The sequence below is a fragment of the Sus scrofa genome, chromosome 5 (genome assembly GCF_000003025.6).
Source record: "Sus scrofa isolate TJ Tabasco breed Duroc chromosome 5, Sscrofa11.1, whole genome shotgun sequence".
Taxonomy (NCBI): domain Eukaryota; kingdom Metazoa; phylum Chordata; class Mammalia; order Artiodactyla; family Suidae; genus Sus; species Sus scrofa.
In genome coordinates this window covers 12050908-12073083 of record NC_010447.5, presented here as the reverse complement: position 1 = coordinate 12073083, position 22176 = coordinate 12050908, and the positions used below count along the sequence as shown (strand labels likewise).

The following is a 22176-nucleotide window of genomic DNA, read 5'->3' as shown; positions in this document are numbered from 1 at the left end:
ACCCATCATATCCCTCCTCCTATTGACCCCAGTGTCAACCCCTAGGAACAGTAGGGCTGGGACCAGTCCCCACAAGCTCAAAGTCACACAGAGCCCCTAAGCAGCAATGGTGAGGCAGATCTTGTGCTTTAAGATTTTTAGGATTCGGTCCAGACCCTCTAGGTCCTTCATAATCTGGACCCTGCTGACCTATGGCCCATGTCTTCTCCTGTTTTCTGTTCACCTCATGAGCACACTCAACTTCCTGTGACTCCTGTGCTTGTAGGATTCTGAGTCTTTGCATGTGCTGCTGTCTCCTCTGCTTGGTTACCTCTTTCTGTTTCCTTGAAAGCACCCCCCTAACAAGGCTGGGTTCGTATTCCTCCTCTGAGCTCCCATGGGGGCTTTGCTTAACAACCCTATAACACATACCACTCCGTGTTGGAATCACATGTTGTTTGCTGTCCCCTGCCCCCACAAACCTAGTCTGTGAGCTCCTGGAAACCCGAAACCGTGTCTCAGTGCTCACTGAATCCCCAGTATCCGGCACAACGTGCCAGGGCACAGGCACATGTCTAAGGAATGTTTGCTGACTGGGTAAATGAATAATGTTTCCAGGGAGAGGCCATGGGGCATCCCCTGCTCCAGGTGCTCTACTGCCATCTACTGGTACACTGTTGTAACACACAAATCCACACCCATCACAAAGTGGGGTCACCATTCAGGGTCCAACATGCACAACCAGCAGCCCTTAACGTGATCCTAGCTGGGAACCCAGAACATGCTGCCCTACACCAATACCACCCAAGCAGCTCTGGCCTCCATGGGCCTCACCTTCCCAGGAAAAACACTTGTTTGGGCAAGAAACACTTGCCCATCTCTGGAATGTTTACTGCAGGGCCTGCCAGACGGACTCAGGCTGAAGCTGAGGGTCAGGCGGTCCATCCCCCTGCCTGGCCGGGAGTCAGAAGTCTGTCTCCTGACAGGCCACACAGACTGCTGCCTCCTTGCCTGGGGCTCATTCAGGCTTGAGCAGCCTCTGAACAGTTCTGTCTGGCAGAGGGAAGGGTAGGGATGGTCTGGAATTCTAGATGCCTTGGGGGCTGGGGTTGCTGCCTCTATAATTGCCTGGCTATTTGACCTCAGGCAAAATGGATGACCCCACTGTGCCTGAGGGCTCTGTTTCCCTCATGCAGGCCTCTTCCTAATGCCCTAATATGTTATCCTCATAATGAGCTCCCTGAATACGCAGGCCAATCAGTCAAGTCCTTGGCCTTGGGAAGGGGTGGGGGGGAGCTCTTGATTCTATAAAGCTTCCATCTCTGTGGGTGGTCTCATATTTTACTGCCACATCAGAGGCACCAGGAAGGAGAATATTATAAAACCAGTGCTGCCTGGGGTGGGAAATCCCTGGTTTGGGGAGGCGGGATGTGGTGTGTGAGCAAGATTTATGGGGAGAGATACCGAGCTCTTTCATGGCTGTAGCAGGGGCAGAAGGAAGAGGAAAATTAGCACAAACAGGATCCACCTGTGTCCAAGCAGCGTCTTTCTAATAAATCCGTCTGGGATGGAGAGTCAGTGTGGCTAGGCCTTGGCGATGCCCTTACCAGGGAAGAGGGGTCAGGAAAGTTCTGTCTCAGGCAGAGCCCTGCCTGTTGGGGGGGTAGCGGGGGGCAGGGAGGCAGGGATCCAGCTCTAGAAACAGATTTTCATGTTTCTGATGCAACTGCAACATGTCCGTTGCACATTTGCAGCCTGGACAGAGCTGGGGGAGATGGATGACAGACCCCATAGGAGAACTCTGAAGGTGGACACCCTCAGGGTTTTCCCAGTTAGCAAGATGAGGAGGGGCACATGCCAGGTTGGATGGGTGGAGGTGTGGCAAAAGCAGGGCCAACTCAGAGATACAATTCTAGCTCCATTTATTTACTCCCAAGAATAACTAAAACTCCTGGTCCCCTCCCACTCCCAGATGGGGCCCACCAATGACAGAACAGCCTTGTCATACCTCTTTGCAACTGGGGGGCTCCAGTGAGTTAGAATGGGGGGCACCCTCTGAGGGTAACAAGGCTCCTCATTCCTGCACAGGGATCTGTGAAGGTAAGGTTGGTCAGACTAGGGTCCCAGGCCACAGGATGTGCTGAGGTCTCCCCACTGGTTTCTGATAGCAATAAGGAAGACTTGTATGGGCAGGTGTCTGGTCACAATCACATCATTTATTCACTCCCTCATTTAACCACTATTTACTGAGCCCCGTAAGGACTAGGCACCCTACTAGGCTTGGGGAGGGGAGATTGATACAGTCTCTGTTCTTGTGGAGCTAACAGGCTCTTGGAAAAGTCAGGAAACTAACCAGATGAAAAGAAAATGATGAATGCAATGAATGAGGTTAAAGGTAGGATGTGGGAGCAGGGAGATCTGACCTGGGGTGGTTGTACTAACGCTTGTACTAACCATCTACTGTGTGCCAAAACCTGCAGGCTCTAAGCAAACAGGGAAGATCACTCAGTTCTCGGCCTCAGGGGGCTTACTACCTAATAGCAGGGAGAGACCCATAAAGAGCAATGAACCACTCAGCCCACAGAAATGGACTCAGCCCAGTCTGAGGGCCTGGGCTGCTTCCTTGGCAAAGTGGTCCAATTTATCCATCCATCCATCCATCCATCCATCCAATATTTGGTACGTATCCTTTGCCAGGACCAAAGGCTGCCAAGATGAATCTGAGAAGGTCTGGATGTGTGTGTATTTGTGTGAAAGGTACAGACAAGGACAAATGAGTTGGGCAACAGTGGAGGTGCTCAGGGGGCTGATGAATTTTCCTAGGGCATGTCCCTAAATGTGCAGGAAAAATGAGTGACAGTCATGTATCAGAAGACCTAGATTTGAGTTGGCAGCTCTGGCACCTGCTACATGATTTGGGGCAGCCTCTGCTTCCTTATCTACAGGGTGGGGATGGGAAGAACTACCCATAGAGTCATGAGAATTAAGTGAGGACAAAGATATGAAGGCCTCTGGAGACCTGCCAAATCCATGCCAGCAGGTGGGTTGCTCACTGGTGGGTGCTGGGGCATACTTCACCCTTCAGGTAGAGAGGTGGGTGGCACTGCTAGTGTCAGAACAGACCCAGGTCCTCTCCAGCTCTGCTATTTATTTCCTAGGGCTGCCTCAGACAAACATCAACCTTCCTGAGCCCCAGTCTCATTTGCAAAAATAAGTACATTGCCATGTCTGCCATAAGGCCCCCTGACACCATATCCCTGACACATGGCAGGTGTTTAATGTTCATCTCTTTCCTCCTGTCCTTCAATAGCTGGGGAAGTAAAATAGCATTTCCTCATGCCAAGAGGAGGGCGGTGGCAGCATCTTCCTTGTTCTAAATGGAACTCCTGCTTCATGTCTAGCAGAATGGAAACCTGTCTTGGCTGCCCTCTGGGAGCTCCTCTTCCTCCCCAGCACCAGCCTTTAGGGTAAAATTGTCAGTCACTCACCCTGATTGCAGAGATCATGCTAAATGTTACCTCCCAGTCCATGGCCCTCTCCTCTCCAAAGACACAACATTGTGTCACCTTCATTTCCACAAAATTCTAAAAGTCCACTGCCTTCACTCCACCAAGCCAGTTCACATTTATAAGGCTAAGCTGTTCCCTCAGTAAACATTAAATGAGCATCTATTAAGAACCCAACCTAGGGAAATCCCCATGGGAAAGATGAGACACTGAAAGATAATTCATACCAAGGTGCAAGTGGTTAATACCTGATCATTCAGGAAAAAAAAAAAAAAAGAGGTTTAGATGGTATAAAGAGAATGAGAAGGAGGGGACCATGGGAATATTGCATTTAATTTAAAAAGAGGGTGTGGGGCAGAGTTCATTTGTGGCTCAGCAGTAACGAACCTGACCAGTATCCAGGAGGATGGCGGGTTTGATCTCTGGCCTTGCTCAGTGGGTTAAGGATCTGGGGTTTCCAAGAATTTGTGGTGAAGGCCAGCAGCTTCAGCTCTGATTAGACCCCTAGCCTGGGAACTTCCATACGCTGAGGGTGTGGCCCTAAAAAGAAAAAAGAAAGAGAGAAAGAAAGGGCACGTGGGGCCTGTCACTTACTCACCCATCCATCCATCCAGGGTCTACTATGTGCTTAGAACTGTGCTAGTTCCCAGGAATTGTGCTGAACAAAACAGCCCCCTGTCACTCTGGTGCTTACAATTTAGCTGAGAGACAGAACCAAATGAGGAATATCTACTCCTGCCTTCTTCATCAAAAGCTGCCAAGAGGCAAAACTCATAGTCCACAGTCTTTTTTTTGTTAGACTTAAATGATATACTTTTTTTTTTTTTTTTTTTTTTGCTTTTTAGGGCAGCACCTATGGCATCTGGAAGTTCACAGGCTAGGGATCAAATCGGAGCTACAGCTGCCAGCCACAGCCACAGCAACACCGAGCAAGGCCAGGCATCAAACCTGCATCTTCATGGATACTAGTTGGGTTCATTACCACTGAGCCACAGTGAGAACTCCCACTTTTAATTTTAAAATAGAAAATTCATATAAAATAGTCATAGAAAAATCCTGGCTTCCCTTGAAAATCAATAACTCGTCAACACCAGTGTATTCCCACAATTGCAAAAACTGGCTGAGTGGATGGCCGCTGCTACCTTCAGAGGGGCATCAGTTCTCGCCTGACAGTCCCCGCTGCTCCCTGTTGTCTCTCTGTAGCCAGAACCAAGTGGCAGATATATTTGTCATAGAGCTGGTGCTGTTGTTTTCCTTACAGCAGGGAAATATTCTCTGTGCCTGTGCCTTTTCCTAACACCTGCCCCTTCACTCACTGACCACCTTGCCTCCCGTGAGCAGCTGCCCAGGCAACCCCTAACGTAACTAATTTCATTCTGAAGATGGCAATTAGCTCAGTGCAAATCTCCAGGAAGACCACACCCTTGCCTTTCTGCAAATCCAAGGTGGGAAGTCAGGAAAATGGACACAAAGCACCATCCCCTCTCTTGCCATCAGACAGCCTCCGTCCTGCAGAGGAAACACGTCCCAGGCAGGCTTCCACAGGCCCCAAGAGGAGAGATGTTCTGTAATGAGGCTGGCCTCTGCCAGGCAGAGGAAGTCTGGAAGACTAGGAACAGCTATTGCTAGGAGAGACCATGGCGTCCAAGGGGCTCCTTTGAAAGAGGAGAACCTGAGCTAAAAAACCACATTTTGGAGGATGAGGGAAGACTCACAGCAGCTGAACTCTTCAGAGAAAAGCAGGGCAATGGCAGGACAAGTGACTGAGACACAAAGCCAGAGAGGCAAAGATGAAAAACTTCAAGTCCGAGACTCCTTTAAGGACTTGTAGGCTGACCCCTTTAGAGTCTGAGCCTTTTCTGCACTGTTTCTCCCAAATGGCCACTCCAGTTGTGCTGGACTACCTGCAAGTGACAAGGGTCTCACTCCCTCCCCGGGCAGCCCAGCTGGTCTTTGGATGACTTTCCCACTCGCTACACTGAGTTGGCACGTCTCTCTCTCTGTTTGTCCCAATGGCCCCACTGGCTACCAGTTGGGAACCAATGTGAACCTGGTCCTCTAGTTCAATGGTTTCTAAACTTGGCTCTTTATTACTTAAAAAATTAGGTCCCAGAGTTCCTGTTGTGGCTCAGCAGTAACAAACCCAACTAGTATCCATGAGGATGTGGGTTCAATCCCTGGCCTCGCTCAGTGGGTTAAGGATCTGGTGTTGCCATGAGCTATGGTGTAGGTCACAGATGTGGCTTTGATCCCACATTGCTGTGGCTGTGGCATAGGGTGGCAGCTGTAGCTCTGATTGGACCCCTAGCCTGGGAACTTACACATGCCCCATGTGTGCCTGAAAAAGCAGAAAAAAAAATAGTTTCCTGGGCTCCCCTCTAGTTATTCTGATTCAGCAGTTCTAGCGGGCCATCCTAGTGTTACGGGTCCTGCATGCATTCTGACTCCTAGTAGCAGCATCTCCATCTCCATTTGTGTTCATAAAACCAAGCCTCCCTCTTGCACACGGACTTGGTGGGGCTGTTCCCAAGTGTCCCCAGGACTCACTGCAGAACCAGCCAGGTTTGTTCTTGCCTAGGAATTTGATTTTTGAGCAGAGAGACAAAGGCTGGGAGGAAACAAGAGCTGACTTCTCTACACTGTCCGCAAGTCCTTGCCTCTTAGGTCCAGGTGGAACCTTGGGTCCTGATCCTTCTGAAACTTGGGTTTTCATGTTTTCTTTTCATTTGGTGAGCCCCTCACATATGTTCAGGAAGCCCCCATTTTGCCCAAGTCAGCCAAAGTCATTTCTTTTTCTTACAAACAAAGAAATCCCTAATACAGAAGGTGTAGGGTGGTGCCTGGTAGTCTCAATGTCATTCTGATGGAAACAGTCTTTTGGGGACCAGGACCTTAGTCTGTTGTCATTGTTTGATTTATATGGAAACGGAGGAAAGATCTCAGTCGGCATCAGCAGAGAAGGGGGAACTTAGGAAGAAACAGCATCCATCAGATTCCTCCCCACATTCCCTTCTGCTCAAAGACATTTCCCCCAGATTTCCCAGCCACAGTGTCAGAGGATGAAGACTCTACCAGGGCAGGAGACAACTCTTCACTGTTTTCCCCTCCCGCCCTCTCTCCCTGCAAGAGTGGGTAGGAAGCCGCAGGGGTAGAGGCCTCAGGATTGGATGGCGGGGAGACCTCACGGAGAGAGGTCAGCACTTGAAAAATTCCTCAAGTCAAAGGGCTCGGGGCCTGGGTGCCACACAAGGCCCTCACTGTGTGCGTACATTGTCCCCCTGATAAAAGGGGCCGGGCCTGGGAAAACGGCACCGGTGTCTAGGCGACAGGGCAGGCTGCTGGGGAATGCCTGAGGCCCCTCCTGCCCCAGGCACCACGGGAGGGAGGGGGGAGTGGGAGGGAGGCCAGAGTGGAAGGACGCATCCAGAAGTCCAGTGCCACTCCAGGTGGCATGGGGTGGTGCGTGCAAATCAGCAAATGAAGGGAGTAGGAAGGTGGCCAGACGCCCCCATCAGGCCTTTCCTAGCTCCCTCTCCTCCACCCCTGGATTTCCCCATAAGAAACAAGCTGGGCCTGCCCTCATTCAAGGAGAGTCTTAAGGGATAGGGAAGTGGTGGAGCGAGCTGTGAGGATTTTGTATCCTAGAGCAAATGTCTTCAACAAAGAGGTGTGTATCCTGCGTTGAGCCTCTGGCAAACTCACGGAGGAGGGGACTGACTCCAGCCCCCATCTTGCCATCTTTAGAGTAGAGAGTGTGCCAGCCTACCAGCAACCAGACACCCCTCCTCCAGGGCTTCTGGAAGACAGCCCTCCAGCCTATCCAGCTGAACTGAGAAACATGCCAAGTGGCTTCCTTTCCCTTGGCTCCCAGTACTATTATATTCACTAGCAATTAGTGATTGCAATTAATTGTTAATAACAGTGACCATTTCAATGCCTGCTATGGCAGCTAGGCCCTGTACCAGCCCCACCCATGCCATCATCTCTAACTTTACAGTTAGATGTGCCACGATCCTGCCTTACAGCTGAGGAATGTGAGGCTCAGAGATCAGACTTGCCTAAGGTCACATAAGTGAAAGAGAACAGGGGCTGAGGCCCATCTGCCTCCAGACTGTCCACTTGGTTTTGCTCCTGCCATGCTGGTGACTGAGACTGTTCAGTCCTCATCACAGGCAGGGAAAGCTGCTTCCTTAGAATGAGATTGATTGGGAGGGCCTGGTCTGGCTCCCCAACCAGAAGGCAAGGATGTGCAAAGGCCAGCCTCTCCCTGGGCTGGCATCAGCAGAGCTGGGCACTGTCTCTCAGTGCCATCCTCAATTAGTAGGATGGCCAGATAAACTAAGGGACACCCAGTTAAATTTGAATTCCAAATAAACAACAAATAATTCTGCAGCATAAATCTATATCAAATATTGCATGGGATATACTTATACTGAGTCATTATTTATCTAACTATTAATTGGGGATCCCATATTTTTATTGGCCAAATCTAGCAACTCTACCCAAGAGTCTCTACTGGGGATGCCAGCTCTGAGTTTAAACCTTTCTAAAGGTGGCACAGTGAGAAGCAGAAGGTCCTGATCACCCTGGGACCAATTAGGCCATGGAAAGGCTTCAAGGGGTTGCCAAGGCACCCTGAAGTCCTCACACCTTCACTCAAGCAGCCAGAAGCAGCTCAACCTCTCAGGTGAAGGCTGGAGGCTTTGAGTTATCAGCTTGGCAGGTAGGAGGAGGGAGCCTGGGGATTAGCACAGAAGTATCTGCTACTCTCTGTACATTGGGGGCAGCTGAGTGCTTTCTGAGAAAGACTTTCTTCCAGGGCAGAATCCTGAACTTCCCCTTAACAATAATAACAGCCTTGGAAGAGCACCCACTTTCTTGTTAATTAAATCCTCCATCTAGTCTACTGTACCAAGTTCCAGGCACTGGGCTAGGCTCTGAGGATATAGCCGTTAAACAAGAGAGGCCTAAACCCTGCCCTCCTGGAGGTTATGTTCCAGAGCAAAACTGTATTATAGGTAAATAAACTGTCACACTGAAAAGTGCCTGTGAAGGAGAGGCACAGAGTGCTCTCACTGGAGTCTCATACCTCCCTGTGAGCCCAGCGGTATGGTGAAGGATATGAGCCCACTTTACAGATGAGGAAACCGAGGCTCAGAAAGGTAAGGCACTTAGCCGACGCCACAGAGAGGATGAGCAGCAGAGCTGGCACTTCAGTCCCAACTTCCCACCTGCCTGCCCTGAGTTCTCTACGTTTTATCTTCTTTTCCATTTTTAATGCTCTTGGGGAAACATGTCAGCCATATGTTAGGAAATCGTATCTTTAATATCAAAATACAGGGAAAAGAAGAGAAAAAACCCTGTCGGAGCTCCCTTGGTGTTTTAAAAGGAGGAAAATAGTTCAAGGGAAATTTCGGCAAATGGGTCCAATTTCCAAGCCTGAGCTCACAAGTGTCTGGATGGAAATAGGAACCCCCTCTTCTCCTGGCACCTTAACATTCTGGCTGTCCGTGGCACCAGCGGGTGGGCCACCTGGCTGGAGGTGGACGTTTTCCTCTGAGGGTGAGGTCACCAGGATCCTATGCTTGGTCACTGGGCTCTAACAAAGAGTCCTGCCACCTGTTCCCTCCTGTCGCCCTCAGATTCCAAGTGTGTGCGGGTTTGTGCACACATACAAGGCTCCAGAGCCCTGCCCTGTGGGCTGACACAGCACGCAAGGGACTGTGCTCCAGTGGGAGAAGGAAGAATGACAAGAGAACAGGGATGCTCAGGCTTGTCGGCTGGATGCCCTGAGCCAATCTCAGATGCTGCTGGTGCCTGCTCTCATTTTGGGCTTGGAGCCTCAGTTTTCCTTATTCATAAAATGAGAACAGTAGTCATACTCCATACTGTTGTTGGGAGGATTGAATTAGAGAATCTATGAAAACCATTTAGCACAATGTCTGGTCATGGAAGTACACAAATGTTTGCCATACGAGGATGAGGTCATGATCTCATTCCCAAGGAGCTCATGGTTTATTCATTTGTGTGTTCATTTTTCAAGCAAGGCTTTTCAACATGTACATCATGCCAAACACTGAAGCCCTGGTCAGCAGGAGGCAGGTCACCATCAGAAAGGCCTTTTAAGGAGCTCCAGTTGTGGCTCAGTGGGTGAGGAACCTGGCTAGTGTCCATGAGGATAAGGATTCGATCCCTGGCCTCCCTCAGTGGATCCCTCAGTGCCATAAGCTGTGGGGTAGGTTGCAGATGCGACTCAGATCACACATTGCTATGGCTGTGGCTGTAGTGTAGGCCGGCAGCTATAGCTCTGATGGACCCCTAGCCTGGGAACCTCCATATGCACAGGTGCAGCCCTAAAAAGCAAAAAAAAAAAAGTTAGTCTCACTCAAGTCCCAGCCTACCACTCTCCTGCTATGGCTCCATGAGCAAGTGCATGGTTTCTCTGTGCTCTGCTTCCTCACCTGTAACACGCTCCCCAGGAAAATCAGGAAGTGCAATGAGCAGTAATGTGTTGGCTAATGCTTAACAATCAGCTCGCAGGGGAGACCTAAAAGCCCTGGTTTGTAGCGGTTGCCAATTTCCATGGTGTAAATGCTCTCACTGTGGTCAGTGGACTTTCTGTTGACTGAGTAGTAGGTGATAGAGGGGAAAGAGGGTGGAAGAATGCCACAAAGATCACTCTTCTGTTTCACTGTCATACCATCACCCTTGTCATTACCAATAACATTACCTCCAACATCACTCATTCATCAACAGGCGTTTCCTACCACCTATTACCTGCTGCCCTATTCTAGGCACTGGGATACAAAGACAGCAAGTAGGCATGGGTAGGGGTGGGAGTGATGAGGACACAAATTATCACACAGCGTAATAACTCTCTCAGTGAATCTATAAATGCACAAGGTGCTTTAATGAGTATCATTAACCATCATTTAGTAGGATGGTGTTAGCCTCACAAACTCCAGGCTGGAAGGAAAGCAGCTAAGGGGTGTTTCAAACCTTTTCATTTCCTCCTCAACAAATAAAAGAAAAAAGAAACTCTAGGGAAGGGTGGAGAATAAAAGGGAAGTTAACAATAGGTCATTGTAGAAAGAAAATAGAAGACATTCTGGGAAAAGGGCCACTGGTGAAGTGAGAGGAGAAGAGGGTTCCAGAGGCCACTCGAGGAAGGGGTGGGGGCCAAGGCTTAGCTACTCTATGTTCCCTTCATCCTAACATCCCCCATCCCTAAGCCCCTCAGGCTCCAGAGACCCGGCAGGTGAATCTGAGAGAAGGCAAGTAAACTCAACCTGAGCCTGGTTATGAACAATCTTTTCTTTTCTTTTCTTTTTTTTTTTTTTTTGGTCATATTCAATGTTCTGATTTCGAAAATCAACTTTGGGGTTCCAATACATCCTGTGGTAATAGTAAAACAAACAAACAAACAAAACCTGCCTATTCAGTCTTTTTTGACAATCTCAAATAGCTGCCTTACAGTTATTCTACCTACATACTGGAACATACGTGGGTGAGTAAAACTGGAAACCCCTCAACTGTGTTACTATATTGCTGACGCCTAAAGTAAAGTGATGCCCAATAAAGGTTACCCTGATTGGACTGGGTTGAACACAGTGGCATTTGCTAAATGAAAATTTACTATGTGTTGAGCACCAGGGACACAGGTATTGTTTTTGCAGAAGAGACAGTCGTCTAAAGCCAATTATAATACAGTGACAGTGGCACAATGACGTATATTTTAAGTTATCAAAGGTGGTAGTTATTAGCACTGTTGGCAGGGTATGTGTGTCAGGGAAGCCCTCAGAGAAATGACACCTGGGGAGGTTCTTAAGGATGATGGAGATTGGTCCAGTGAACGAGATAAGGAAGGGTATTCCAGGTATTGAGACACAAAATGTGCTAAGGCAAGGAAGTGTGTTTGAAAACTACAAGTCGGGAGTTCCCGTTGTGGCGCAGTGGTTAACGAATCCGACTAGGAACCATGAGGTTGCAGGTTCAGTCCCTGCCCTTGCTCAGTGGGTTAACAATCCGGCGTTGCCATGAGCTGTGGTGTAGGTCGCAGACGCGGCTCGGATCCCGCATTGCTGTGGCTCTGGCGTAGGCCGGTGGCTACAGCTCCGATTCAACCCCTAGCCTGGGAGCCTCCATATGCCGCAGGAGCGGCCCAAGAAATAGCAACAACAACAACAACAAAAAAGACAAAAAGACAAAAAAATAAAATAAAATAAAATAAAATAAAAAATAAAAAAAAATGAAAACTTGTGTACAAGTCATTTGCTATTCCTACAGAATAATCAGCAGAGCAGGAAGCAGAGCTGGAGGCAGAACTAGAAGGAGGGCAGACATGCTTACCATTTTGACTTTGAACTCAAGGGCAATGATGTACCACCAAAGGGTTTGAGAGGAAACTGATCAGATGAGTATTTCAGGAAGCTGTTACTGAGGGTAACATGAAAGGTAACCAGGAGAGGAAGTCAAAACTAGAGGCCCAGAATGAGTGAAACTCCTAGAAAATTCTAGGCAAGAGAATGAGTGGAGAGGTAGTAGGGGTGAAGAAAACTGACCATGAAATCCATTTATTTCTCCGTTCCCTTGGAGTTCCCAAGGCTGACTGATCTCCCCTCTTCCCAGAGCAGAGCACTGGCTTTAGTTCATATCTACTACTAAGCCAGACCTTAATGGGGGGTAGGCCTGGTCCAAAGGCCTCCAACATCCTTGCTGTAGCCAGGCTCACCTTTGTGGCAACCCCAGTAGGTGTGGGATCTTAAAATGCTCAGCTGTGAGTCCTTCTTCCCAACAAAGGTTGCTTTGGGCCTCTGTGTCTCCTAGAAGATAAAAAGCCCTCTCCCTCACTCCTCAACCCTGTTCACAGGCGGGGTATCAGATCATCCTTGGGGGCCCCAGGCTGGTTCAGAGAGTCTGGAAGCTGGCCTCTGCCAGGAAGCAAGAGTGGGAAGTTCCTGCAACTCTCTCACCCCAAAGAAACCTGATTCTTTGCAAGAGGGTCCTGGACAGGGAAAGAGATGACAGAGAGAAGGAACAGTGGTTGACAAGGGAGAAAAGGAAGCCGCATTGTTCCCGGTGGGTTCACTCTTAGTCCAGACAGTGGTTCATCTCCCCCCTCATTATCATCTCAAAGGAGGAAGAAAGGGGCTGTGTGAGCTGGCTTCTCCGCCTTCCACAACTTCTTCCTCTTGGGGAGACAGTTCGCACAATGAAGGAGGGGCTGGGCAGGAGGCTGACCCCGAGGGAGTCAGGCTCTGCCAAAGCTATGCAGAGACAGTGGGGCTGGCCCGCCACCTGCTGGCTACTATGGGGTGACAGGCATCCTTAAGGAATTCTTCAGGAAGTTCTAAGGCAGCCATTGTCAATTTGGAAAGCTGGGAACAGATTTGAAAAGGCTCGCAGGGTTCTTAAAGAATCTGATGGAGTTCTATGCGAGAAGCTGGTAAGTCTGCAGGCAGGAAGTCTCATCACAAACATCCAGTGAGTGCAGAGCCAACCTCCAGGCGACTTAATGAGTCTCAGTTTCTCACATTTCTACTTTTTACCCACTGAGAGGCAAGAAAAAGACTGCTGTTCTCAATACGTAATTAACTGATGGGCATATAAGGCATGATTGAAACAGACTGGGAGAAATTCCTCTGGCTAAAACTGTGTCCCCCACCACAATGCACACCCTGAACTTCACACAAGTCATGCCTGTAGATTGGAGAGATGGAAGACCAAAGTCAAAATTTAAATGTTACTTGGCTGGGGCTATTCATGGCATTTCAATCTCATTCACTATGCCCCTACACCATATTCCATATTCCATGGGCACCGAGGGAACAGAGTTTAACTAATAAGACCCAACTTTGTTACCTGAGAGCTAGCAGGGAAGAGTAACCAGCAGAAAACCTTAGCACAATGGGGGTAAATCCTAATCCACTTTGCCCAATATTGGGCATAAAGAAATTAAATACACATGCCTACAAGGGCCTGCTGTCAAGACAATTAATATTGTGCAGAAGGTCACAATAGTCTGTGATAATAATGTACACTTAAATAGCACTTACTATTAGACACATCCTAAACATTTACATAAACTCAAATTTTAACCCTACATACATATATTAACTCTCGGCACTATTTTATTCCTATTTAGGTGCCGTCACTTTAAAAGGTCTTACAGCTCTTAGGAGATTTGAATCCAGACAGCGTAGTTCTGAAGTCTGAGTTCCTAACCATTGCACCTTGCTGCCATTTATGAGCTCAGCCTCCACACAGGAAGTAACTGTCTTTGACAAATAGCCCTCATCACCATATTCTGGCAAACCCTGACTGAGCCAGGGATAACACAATCAGGAGAGAACACTCAAAATCAAGGTCAAGAACTGTGTTAAAGAGAAACAGAGGACTACCAAGGCCATGCAGGAATTTTGATTACCAGGCAGATCAGCAGCACAACTGTACATGCCAGGGTGCCTGGAAGCAACACCTCCACAGAAATCAACCCCTTAAAGATGGTACTTTACATAAGAGCATAAGCAGAGATAAACAGGCTTCATATAAGACCCTTCAAGCAAACAGCATCACTGAAGACAACTCAGACTGCCTTCGAGCAGAGGCCAGGCACAGGACACCCCTGGTGAAGATGAAGTGATTTCTTAGTGGAAAAATAAAGGCTGATGTCTGAACCCACTGAATATGCTTTAATGTTGACTATATTGAATATGTTATAAACTGTAAATGTTTCCCACTCCAAAGTACAGGTTCAACCATCCCAACTTGAGTTAACTGGTCAAGGAATCAGTGGGAGTATACCCACCCATGGTAGAATAACCAAGTATCTGGCATGGTAAGAGAACGGAGTGATTAACTTATTCATGTAATACACATTTACCAGATGCCCACTGTGGCAGCTTTGGAAGCACATGCGTGAAACCTTGCCCTCCAGCCCCCATGGCCATCCATAATCCACTGTCAGAATTGTCCTGGATAGTGCTTTCATGTCTCCACATTGGGGTTTACTTCCTAGACTGCAAATTCTGTCTCCAACTGGACTGATAATGTTTATCATCTCTCCCTACCAAAAATTTGGAGAGATGCCTATCCTCCACCTGCAGCTCTGTGTGTGCAGGGCCTGTTCATTACTTACCTGAGTACCAAAGGCTGTTACTTGCACTCCATCAGTGCTCAGTAACTACCTATGGAATTACTGCTACAATGACCTTGATACATGTGTCCAGTCTCTGCTCCCCAAAGAACTTACCATCTATCAGGGTTGGGAGTGCCTGAGAAGGGGCTGGAAGGGATGTCATTTATGCCCACTTTTCCTGTTAAGGGGACAGGTTCTGGAACCAGACTGCCAGTACATGGAAGAGCAGGGGTGCAAACTCAGGCACACTGGTCTGGAGGGTTTCCAGTAAGGACTGTGGGCCTCTGTTGGCTTCTTTCACTCTCATAGCAACCTCATTTAATGAGGGATCATGGCTAAAGCTGAAACAGGTTAAGAAAATTGACAGAGTTATTGCTGATTTTAAGCTTCCCATTTCAAAAAAATTGGGGAGGGGGGGGCTGTACCTACAGCATACAAAAATTCCTAGGCCAGGGACTGAACCCAAGCTAAGTAGTGACCCAAGCCACAGCAGTGACATGCTAGATATTTAACCTGCTACGCAACAAGAGAACTCCTATTTTCCCATTTTTAGAAAGTTAATATAGTGCATCTACCATATACTATATGATACTTTCAGTGGGCTCTGGGTAGCACCCCATATCAAACATATAGATGTTTGCAACGAATCGTATGAACAAGCACGGTGAGTGGCAAAATGACTATCACAGTCTAACTTTCCTTCAGGTTAGGCTTTACTGTCAAATGGATTATAAAATATTTTCTAGCTTTCAGAGCTTTTTGGATTTTGGATGTGTAAGTGAGATATTGCAGACCTATAAATATAAAGCCCTTTGGACAAAGTGTGGCATGAGGTAGCTGCCATGATGCCTGGCATTGATGTCCCTCCTTCCTGCTAGTCTGATACCATAGAGCCTCTCACAGCAATTCCCCTCTCTTTCCCAAGAGTGAGATAGCCCCATCTCATCTCCTGCCCTGCGGTGGGGGCACCTGCAGGTTCCTGCTTACCAGTCTGTGTGGGCATCATCGATCACCAACAGGATCCTGGGCCTTTGAACAACAGGCGTGGAGGGACCCGGAGGTTCCATGAGCCCAGAGGGGGCCTGTGGGGTCTGCTTCATGGCACTGGAAAAGGAGCTAAAAAGGCTGGATCCTGGAGAGGAGAAGGAGGCTGCCAGGGGCTGGGGGTGCCTCCTCTCCATGGCCGGGGAAGCAGGGGAGCTGGTGGAGCTGTCTGGGCGCTGCAGGTCTGTCATGTAGCCGTTAGGTAGGTTGGCCACAAAGCTGCTGTCGGAGAGGCGTCGCCGGAGGAAATTCATGGCTGTGATGGATGAGATGGCTTGTTCCTACTCAGACTGTCTAGGTGAGGCCCAGAACACAGGCTGCCAGGTAGAGGGAGCGGCAGGGTCTTAGGCCAGAAGAGCCAGGGGAGCCGCACACAAGGGAGCTGCAGCTGTCTTTTTTTCACCTGTGGAAACAGGCCAGCAAACACATTAGTGGAAACAACCTTAGCCCCTTAAGAGCAACCAGGTAATGCCCTGTCCTTCATGCTGCTGTGGGCAATGTAAAGAGGGACTTCTTTTTGGCAAGGAACTTGGCGACACCTAATTAGAGCATACCCTTTTAACCTACAATTCCCATTTTCTGGAATTCAATCCCCCAAAAGAAATCGAAGTTACAGAAAAAGCCTCTTCTACAACTACAATTATCGCAGCATGATTTACACTAGCAAAATGCTGGAAAGCATCTCAAGGTTGGACCACAGATAATGACTGTGTAAACTACAGCATGGTCCTTCAGTGAAATCTCATGTGGCTATTAAAAAGAGGAACTTCAAACAGGGGTTTTAATGACATAGAAAAAAATTCATGTTGTAATTTAAAAGATCAGGATACAAGATCATAGGTACAGAATGACTACAAACCATAAAAGTTGAAATAGCAAAACTTAGGAAAGAAAAGATATCAGAATGTTAACGGCGATTATATTTGGATAACGTGACTACATGGCTCTTTTTTTTTTCTTTCCACTTGCCTATATATTCCAAATTTTCAAGAATATATAGCCATAGACTGAATTGTGTTCGAATTCGTATGTGGATGTGTTGGTATTTGCAGATGGGGCCTCTGGGAGGTAATTAGGGTTAGATGAGGCCATGAGGGTGGTGCTCTCATGATAGTATTAATGTCCTCATAAAAAGAGACACCAGAGCATTTACCACGTGGGTCCCTGAGCCACATGAGGACACAGGGAAAGGCAGCCATCTGCGAGCCAGCAAGAGAACCCTCACCGGAAACAAACCATGCTGGCATGCTGATCTCAGATTTGCAGCCTCTAGAACTATGAGAAAATAAATTTCTGTTATTTAAGCCAGTCTGTGATATTTTGTTATGGCATCTCCAGCAGATTAATAAGCACATGTATTACTTTCCTGAACAGTATAAGTTTTAAAAAGCCATTTTGGATTTTTAAAGTTCATTTGCAATCCAAATATCTCCTTGAGAAAAATGACTGTTTATATCATGCCATTAGACTCTAGCGACATTTTTTGTTAAGATTATTTTGAACATTTGCTGAAGTAGAATTTACTTAGAGATGCACAGTCTGTTAAGTGTACAATTCATGGAGTTTTGATAAATGTACACAACGGCATAATAAGATTTATTATGCTCCAATCACCTGTGCCCCTTTCTAACCAATCCACATGTCCTCACAGGCAGACGCTCTGCTGATGTCTGTCATCATATATTAATTTTCACTATTCTTGAACTTCATATAAATAAATGTAATTGTGTATTTTCCTTTTATGAATGGCATCTTTCCCTCCACATAATGGATTCAAGACTCAGCTATGCTGTGTGTATCATTCTGCTTTTTATCGCTGAACAGTATTCTGCTAGATGAATAAACCACGAACTATTACTACATGCTCCTGTTGATGGATGTCGGAAATATATCCACTTTTTTCGGGGGGGGGAGTATTCTGAAGAGAACTTCTCTAAGAATTTGTTATTTAAGAATTTTTGTGAAGCAAGAGAAAGAAAGAGATGGGAGAGGGAATGAGAGAAGGAAAAGGAGAGCGTGGGGAGCGAGGTGGAAGGCGCTGTCTTTTTCTTTGAGAAATTAATTTGTTAGGTCATAGAGGAGGCATATGTAACTTTTTAAGAAACTGTCCAAAAGTTTCCCACAGTCGTTGTGCTAATTCACACCTTTCATTCGAGTGCCAGTTGCTCCACATCCTCACCAACATTTGGCTGTTGTCTGTCTTTCTAATCTTAGCCATTTTAGTGGTTGTAAAAAAGGATATCATTGTGTTTTTTATTTATTTTCTCTGATATCTAATGAGAATAAGCAACTATCATGGGATCACTGTCTATTGATATATCTCCTTTGGTGAAGTGTCTGTTCAAGTCTTTGTTCCATTTTTTTTTTAAAAGAATTGTTTATATTTTCAATTTATTTGTAAATTGAAATATCTGATGTAAGTATCAGATATTTATACTGCGAATATTTTCTCTCAGTCTTTGGCTTGCCACTTCATTTCCTTCATGATCATAAGTTTGGCAGAATAAAATAACTCTTACGAAAAACAAATTGGTCTTGAGATAAAAAAACCCAATGAGAAAAAATTACACCATAGGATGAGACCACACTTCCATATTTTAGTTATTAGGAATATTATCTTATGCATACAAAAATATATATGTGCATATATATATATATACACATTTATATGTACATATATAATATCTATGACATCTATCTGCACATCTTTTCTTTTTTCTTTTTTTTCTGCTTTTTAGGGCCACACCCTTAGCATATGAAAGTTACCAGTAGGGGTTGAACTGGAGCTACAGCTGCTGGCCTACACCACAGCTGCAGCAACACCAGACCCGAGCTGCGTCTATGACCTACACCATAGCTCACCGCAATGCTGGATCCTTAACTCACTGAGCAAGGCCAGGAATCAAACCCGCATCCTCCCGGATACTAGTCAGATTTGTTTCTGCTCCCCCACAATGGGAACTCCCTGCACATGTTTTCATAAGCAGAAATTTAAAATTTTTATGAAATCCAATTTAACAAATTTCTCTTTTGCATTTAGTCCTTTCTGTGACAACTTTAAAAACTCCTTGCCAAACCAAAGATCATGATGATATGGTCTTATAATTTCGTATAGAAGCTTTATAGTCTTAGCTTTACCGCTTAGGTCTGCAGTCCACAAAAACTTGATTTTTAAGCGGCATGAGTTGAGGTTTATTTATCCAGTTTTTCAGTACCATTTATTAAACTATTTTTCCCCAGTGAATTATTTTGGTGGCTTTATTGGCACCCATGGACTGAAATATTATCTATTTCTGGACTCTCTGCCATGTTCCATTGATACTTACACTGTCTTGATTACTGTGTCTCTATAGGAAGTCTTAAAATTGGGTAAAGTGAGTCCTCCAACCAAACTTGCTTTCTCAAGATTGTTTTGAGGAGTTCCTGTTGAGGCTCAGCAATGACGAACCTGACTAGTTTCCATGAGGATGTGGGTTCAATCCCTGGCCTCGCTCAGTAGGTTAAGGATCTAGAGCTACCATAGGCTGTGGTATCCTGATCTGTGGTGTAGGTCGCAAACACAGCATAACTCAGATCCCGTGTTGCTGTGGCTGTGGTGCATGCTGGCAGCTGCAGCTCCGATTCAACCCCTAGCCTGGGAACTTTGATATGCCACAGGTGTTGCCCTAAAAAGCAAAAAACAAACAAAGACCGTTTTGGGTATTTTAGGTCCTACCTTTATATGCATTATAAAGTCAGGTTGTATAAAAAAGCCTGTTAGGATATTATTTGGGATAACATTGAATCTAGCTCACTTTGGATAGAACTGACATAACAATAATATGGAATTTTCTGCCTCATAAACATGGTAGAGCTCTCTACTCATTAAATCTTTAGTTTCTCTCAGAAATGTTTTGTGATTTTTCAATACATTGGTATTACACCCATTTTGTTAAACTGATTCCTAACAATTTGGGGAGGGGGCTTTTTTGGATGGTATTTTAAAATATATTGTTTTCTGGAGTTCCCGTCATGGCTCAGTGGTTAACGAATCCAACTAGGAACCCTGAGGTTGTGGGTTTGATCCCTGGCCTCGCTCAGTGGGTTAAGGGATCCAGCGTTGCTGTGAGCTGTGGTGTAAGTCGCAGATGTGGCTTGGATCCCATGTTGCTGTGGCTGTGGCGCAGGCCAGTGGCTACAGCTCAGATTAGACACCTAGCCTGAGAACCTCCATATGCCGCGGATGCGGCCCTAGAAAAGACAAAAAATAATAATAATAATAAAATAATAAAATATATTGTTTTCTAAGTTTTATTATCCATTTGTTGCAGCATCATATATTTGCCAAATAGCAATATATTGGCTTGATAAATTCAATTATTGTTTTTCGTGATTGTTTATAAATTTCTTAAGATTTATGTTCAAACAATCATGTCACCTACAAATAGAGACGTTTACTTCTTCTTTTCCAATCTTTTACTTCTTTACCTTCTCTGATTCCAGTCGTTAGCTCCTCCATTATTTCTATTTCTGAATAGAAATAATGAAAACAGAAACCTTGCCTTGTTCCTAATTTTAGAGGGAAAATATTCAATATCTCTTGTCAATACAATGTTAGTTGTAGGTTTTCTGTAAATGCACTTTATCAGATTGGGACAGTCCCTGTAGTCTTATTTTTTATCACAAATGGATGTTGAACTTGCCAAGTGATTTTCTAAATCAATGGAGAGGATTATGTTTTTTAAAACTCATTTATTTGCTTAATGTGGTTAATTACACTGATTGATTTTCAAAAAGTTAAAACGTTTACATTCCTAGGATAAATCCCACTTGGTTATAGTGAATTACATTTTATAAAATGCTGGATTCAATCTAAGAATATTTTATTGAGGACTTTTTTAATGTCAATATTTATGAGAAAAATTGGGCAGTAATTTTCTTTTGTGTCAATGTCTTTGCCAGGTTTTTGTATCAGAATAATGCTGACCTCACAAAATATGTTGAGAAGTGCTCCCACCTTTTCCATTTTCTGAAAGAGTCTGTGTAATGTTGATTTTTTTCCTTAAATTATTGGCAGAATCCAACAGTGAAACCATCTGAAGCTAATTTTCTCTTTGTTGGAAAATGTTTAATAATTAACTCAATCTCTTTATAAACTATTCGTATTTTCTGTTTCTTGTTACTTCAATATTGGCAACATGTGATTTCAAACAATTTTGTCCATTTCATCTTAGTTACGAAATTTATTGGCATAAAGTTGTTCATAATATTTATTAATCTTTCATTTTTTGCAGACTTTATAGTAATTTCCCCTGATATTCCTGATAGTGGTAATTTTCTTTTTCTGTCTTTTTGGTTAATCTGTGTGTAGGAATTTATAAATTTTATTAGTTTTTTAAAGAACCAATTTGTAGCTTTTTCTATTTTTTCTTTTGTTTTCTATTTCACCTCTATCTGCTTTTTATTACTGCCTCTTACTTTGGGTTTAAGGTTTTAATTCATTCTTTTTTCCAGATTCTTAAATGTAATCATTAATTTTAAAACTTTCCTCTTTTCTAATACAAGCATTTAAAGCAATGCATTTCTCTCTATGCACTGCTTTAGCTAAACCCAGAAATCTGACATGTATTTATTTACATTATCATTCAAATTATTTTTATCTTTTCTAATTATTTTTGACCTATGTGTCATTTAAACAGGTTTAATTTTCAAGCTCCAATGCTCTTTCAGATATCATATTGTTGTTGCTTTTAATATGATTCATTTGTGATTAATAAACACAGTCTATAAGGTTTTAACCCTTCAACATCTTTGACAGTCATTGAAATTAATTTTATGGCTCAATATGGTCTATCTTTATGAATATTTAATGTGCACTTGAAAAGAACATGGATTTTTGCATTGCAGTATAATGTTCTATAAACATCAACTAGATTGTTGCGAAGTCAGGTTTCCCAGGAAGCTGACTCTGCCAGGATGATTTGGAAACAGAAAGTTTTTTGGTGAATGCCTTCATGATTAAATGGGGGGCAGCACGAAAAGTGCAAATGGGCTGAAAGAGGGATTAAACTGGAAAAAAGGTTTCACAGAGGCCTCAGTTAATCTCACTGGGAGCATGGATTAGGGGCATCTCTTTAGATTTCCTCATTTTCAGCCACTCTGTTAGCCTGCACTCTATCTGCTCCTTGTCAAATCAATAAAACTACAGCTTTCTGCTTTGGTTCTAGCTGTGTCGTGCCATGTGGACTGGGGAGTGCTTTTAAGGGAAAGGCCACATAAATATGAACCTTACTTAAGTGGGTGCAGTTCCCTTCTTTAAAAGGTCAAATCCCCTTCAGATTCCATCTACGTTTGTTTCTCTCCAGGAACCTCAAATAGATTCTTTTTTTTCCCTTTTAGGGCTGCATCCTAAAAGGCATATGGAGGTTCCCAGGCTAGGGGTTGAATCGGAGCTGTACCTGATGGCCTACACCACAGCCACAGCAATGAGGGATCAAAGCCACATCTGTGACCTACACCACAGCTCACAGC

General features: G+C 45.2%; 1 protein-coding gene across 4 annotated transcripts in view; it reads right to left on the bottom strand.

Annotated features, from left to right (window-relative positions):
• The window catches only part of SYN3 (synapsin III), a 484255-nt gene that overhangs the window by 428912 nt on the left and 33167 nt on the right, over positions 1–22176 (bottom strand). For all 4 annotated transcript variants that reach the window (XM_021091548.1, XM_021091550.1, XM_021091552.1 and 1 more), the window contains one exon: positions 15610–16069. In XM_021091548.1, the coding sequence (XP_020947207.1) occupies positions 15610–15920 (311 nt within the window). In that variant the 5' untranslated portion in view covers positions 15921–16069. The remainder of the gene's footprint in view (positions 1–15609; positions 16070–22176) is intronic.